Source organism: Belonocnema kinseyi, chromosome 3 (assembly GCF_010883055.1).
Source record: "Belonocnema kinseyi isolate 2016_QV_RU_SX_M_011 chromosome 3, B_treatae_v1, whole genome shotgun sequence".
Taxonomy (NCBI): domain Eukaryota; kingdom Metazoa; phylum Arthropoda; class Insecta; order Hymenoptera; family Cynipidae; genus Belonocnema; species Belonocnema kinseyi.
In genome coordinates, this window is record NC_046659.1 from 103,081,070 (window position 1) to 103,085,297 (window position 4,228).

The 4,228-nt window shown below is 25.4% G+C and overlaps 1 protein-coding gene across 1 annotated transcript; it reads right to left on the minus strand.

Moving 5' to 3' along the window:
* Positions 1-54: 54 nt before the first annotated feature.
* Positions 55-4,024, minus strand: LOC117169334. Its single transcript, XM_033355669.1, has 2 exons — positions 3,917-4,024; positions 55-605 (listed from the first exon to the last, which is right to left on the minus strand). Exons 1-2 carry the CDS (start codon positions 3,926-3,928, stop codon positions 381-383), a joined length of 237 nt encoding a protein of 78 aa, XP_033211560.1. The 5' UTR covers positions 3,929-4,024; the 3' UTR covers positions 55-380.
* Between the last annotated feature and the right edge of the window lie 204 nt (positions 4,025-4,228).

Here is a 4,228-nt window from a genome sequence, read left to right on the forward strand (position 1 = left end):
TTAACTCAATTGTATTGAAGAGGATGAATGATAATTATAGAAATGCATTTTTATGTAAACATGTATAAGATTTTATTTTATAGTTGTACAGCCTTTTCACACAGAATGCTCAATTGCGCTAGTCTAGTCAGAAATTTTCTAAAAAAAAGATATATCATTAATAGCCAGCGTCAAAAGATATATTGAAAATTATTCATTTTTTATAAATCTTCAATATTCCTTTTACTCTAGGACTAATGATACATTTTTTATAGAACATCTAATGAAAACTACTAACATTTGACTCATTACATTCAACAGTTCTTCATATGTTCTCAGTTCATTTCAAATTTTGTATACAGTCCTACAAAAAAAAATTAGAAAAGTAATGCGTCGTTTTTTCATTTGTAATAAACCACCGGTTGGTATTGTTGGTATGCAAGTGGAATTCCGTGGTATACATTGGGTGCACTGTAAAGAGTTGGATATTGAACGACTGGAGCACTTGAATGAACGATACTATTTCCATGAGATTCGATGACTTTTTCTGATACCAAGTCCGTTAATATAGGAGATAAGTGTCCTGGCTTGGCGACGACGACTGACGCCAGAAACAAAAGAGCTACCTGTAATTGAGAATTGATAATTATTAAATAATATACATTAAACTCAATACATAAGCAAATAAACAAAATTGACAAGGAAACAAACAACAACAAAAGTGGAGCTACATAAAAAGAAATAAAAAGAATACAAATAGGCAAACAAGAACAAAATAAAAAAAGGAACAAAAAATAACACAAACAAACTCCACAAACAGCAAACAACAAATAAATAAATTTATTAAACACCCAAAACATAAAGTCAATAGGCAAACAAACAATAATTCAAACAAGCCAGAAAAACGTAATAAACATCAAATGCACCGATTTAACAAACAAATAAAAACAATACTGGCAAACTAAGAGACTCACAAAAAATGTTCATACAAACATAAACTCAACAATCAAATAAAAAAAAAACAAGTTAAAAATTAGGCAAAAACAAAGTTAAAAAACAAGCAAATAAAAAAAATAAAAACTCAATAAAGAAAATAACAACACAAGCCAATAAAAGTTACTGAATAATAACAATAATAACAAATAACTTAAAAAGAAAATGAAGAAAAACATGTAATCAGAAAACAAACATCAAAGACAAACGGAAATATGATAAAAAGTTTTGATAAAAAGCAAAAACAAACTAAGGAAATAGACAAAAACAAAAAAGCACGCAAACAACAAACATCAACAAATAAATAAGCCTAATCAAAAAGCAGAAAGAAACTAAAGAAACCAGTAAAAATAAGCAGACAAACAAGCAAGCAGAAAAAAACAACAAAAATGACACAGCAAAAACAAAAACTAGCCAATATAAAAAAAGGAAATGAATTAAACAATCATCAGACTGAAGAAACAAGCAAACCAGAAACTTTACATAAATAACAAAATAGAAAAAATCCAACAAATAAATAAAAACAAACACACTAAAAAGCATAAAGTAAACAGTAAACAAATACAAACACGCAATAAAAATAAAGAAACCGACTCAACAAACAGCAAAGTGCAAACAATAAATAAAGAAAAACTAGAAAGGCAAACAAACACAAATTTAAAAAACGAACAAAAAACTTGAGGAAAAAATTAGAACAATAAAAAAAACAGACTATTTAACTAATCAAAACAATAAAAATAAGCAGACAGAAAGAAGCAAACAAGAAAGCAATAACAAACAACAAACTTAATACTTGATAATTATTGTAAAGTTTGATGTTAGAATATCCTACAAGGGTAATATTAGTCAATGATGTAGAATTTAATAATTCGGGTTTGAAAATATTAAATTTTTAAATCAAGAGAAATTTCAGAGGAAAAATAATTTGGAAGAAATAAAATTTGCAAAACTTAATTATTAACCGTTTAATAAAATTCGCAGAGCGTGGAATAAATATTGTCTGTGATAATAATTGAAATGTTCCTTCATCACAGTTTAAATTAATTGTGATAATATAATTTTGCCGAAAGAAAACCTAAAAGTATAAAAATACCTAATATGTTTTCAGGAAAAAATGAAAATTTTCAAAATTTCGAATGACCGAAAGCAGATAAAACTATCGCAAATGTTTATTAAAGAGTTTGGAATATTTAGAAAGTGATACTGGACAAAAATAGAAAAATTCATATATTTGAAATTCCTGAAATTGTATTATTACTGAAATTTTATAAGACCCAAATTTTCTAATTTCTAGAATTTAATCGTTTCGGAAAATTACGATTTTCCGAAAAGCAGCTTTCGGAATTTGAAATTTTTGAAGAAACGACTTTAAATTCCGAAAAATAAAATTCCCGAAAAGGCAAATTTACGAAATAAAAAATTTCCAAAATTTAAAAATTACCAATAATTTTTAATTTCCTAATAAAATAAAATTTTGTTACACTTTTTTTCTTATTTCTGTATTGCTTTAACTAAGTAAGATGTGTTCCCCTTGTTTCATGATTCTGATGAAGGATTTCATATTAATTCGAAATTCGTTGCAAAATTATAAACAAATTTCAAAAAAATTTTAAGACGGCAAATAGAGAAAACTTATTGAGCAAAAATCTAAATATTTTGATTGCACATAAAGTTCAATTTAATAAACTTTAAAGAATAAGTTAAATTTTAAATAGATCGCTGAAAAATCCCGGAAAATAAAATTGCCGACACTTTACATTTTCTGTATAATAAACTTCCGACAACTTACAAGATTTCCGAATTTGAAAATTCAATAATATTATTCATTTATTCAAAAACAAAAAAATATATATTTTTGGTAAAGAAAAAATTCTTTAATGCTTAAAAGTTTTTTTTAGATTATTTTTTGAATTGAAACAAATAATAATTAGAAAAAATTTCTTTTGTAGAAAAATATTGTTTCAAAATTTTCCTATTGATCCAAAAAATTGCAAACAAATATCCTCAAAAATCGATATGTTAATTAAAAAAATTAAGCTTAGAGATAAGCAAGTGCTGTATTAAATCCTGCAAAGTTCGTTTCGAAAATGTTATTAGGTTTCGATAAAATTGAGGAAGAAATTTTATTTAGTTCGAAGTGCACGTCTGGTTAAATTTATTTTTGCATAATTATTGTTTTTTTAAATTCAAATAAAAATTAACAAAAATTTAAAAATTTGAAATATTCTTACATTAAAATGTTTGATTATTGTATTTGAACGATAAATAATATTTATAAACAAAAGATTTTTTAATTGCTCAAGTTCGAAAATGTTCTAGTATTTAAAGAATTTTATTAATAGGTTCTTAAACATTATTCTTTGAATTTAAACGGGCATTCCTTTGAAAATGCATGTTTTTGCGTGGAAGATTTGTTTTAAAGTATGCATACTACTTTTAAAAAATTTTTAAAAACTTTCCCAAAATTGAATAATCAATGAAATAAAAGAAATTTCAATATATAAATCAATGCTGAGTTGAATTATGCAAAGTTTGCATGCAAAATTTTGTAAGGTTGGAAGAAATTTAGGGGAACTTTGTTCTCGTTTGAAGCCTAGAACATTGAACAAAATTAATTTGGTGATAGCATTTGATTATGTAATTTTTATAAAATAAACAATATTCATTAAAAACAAATTTTTAATTGTTTAAATTCGGAAATTTTATAATTGGGGAATTTTCTAATTCGGCAATTTTCTGTCGGGAATTTAATTATTCTGGAATTTTCCAATAAGGGAATTTTACAGTTTCGAAAGTTTTCAATCGTCCCATTTCGACTTCCATCAATCTTAAATCTTATAACAATTAGATAATAATGATCAAATAATAGAATAAAGTTATCTAAATAATTTAATTTATTTTCAAAGCTTAAAATTAATTATTTATTTATTTGAAAAAAACTCACGAGTTTGAACATGTCGATTGATTTGTTGATCTGGTGTGTACTAAAGACTGAACAACACTAAGGGTCTGAAGACAAGTTTATATAGGAAAATACTTCCGTGCAAGCGAACTGACCTTCAATGGATTCCTTCTCTAGTGGTCAGTCCATGGGCTTTCAAAAATGATTAACATTACCACGTCACACTTGACGCATTCACTAACATAAAAAACTCTCTTTTTTATTTCAATAAAATAAAATAAAATAAATGATTTAATTTACTATTAAATTTAATTCCTGTTTATCTTTAGATTGAAAGTCCGCCCGAACGTCACA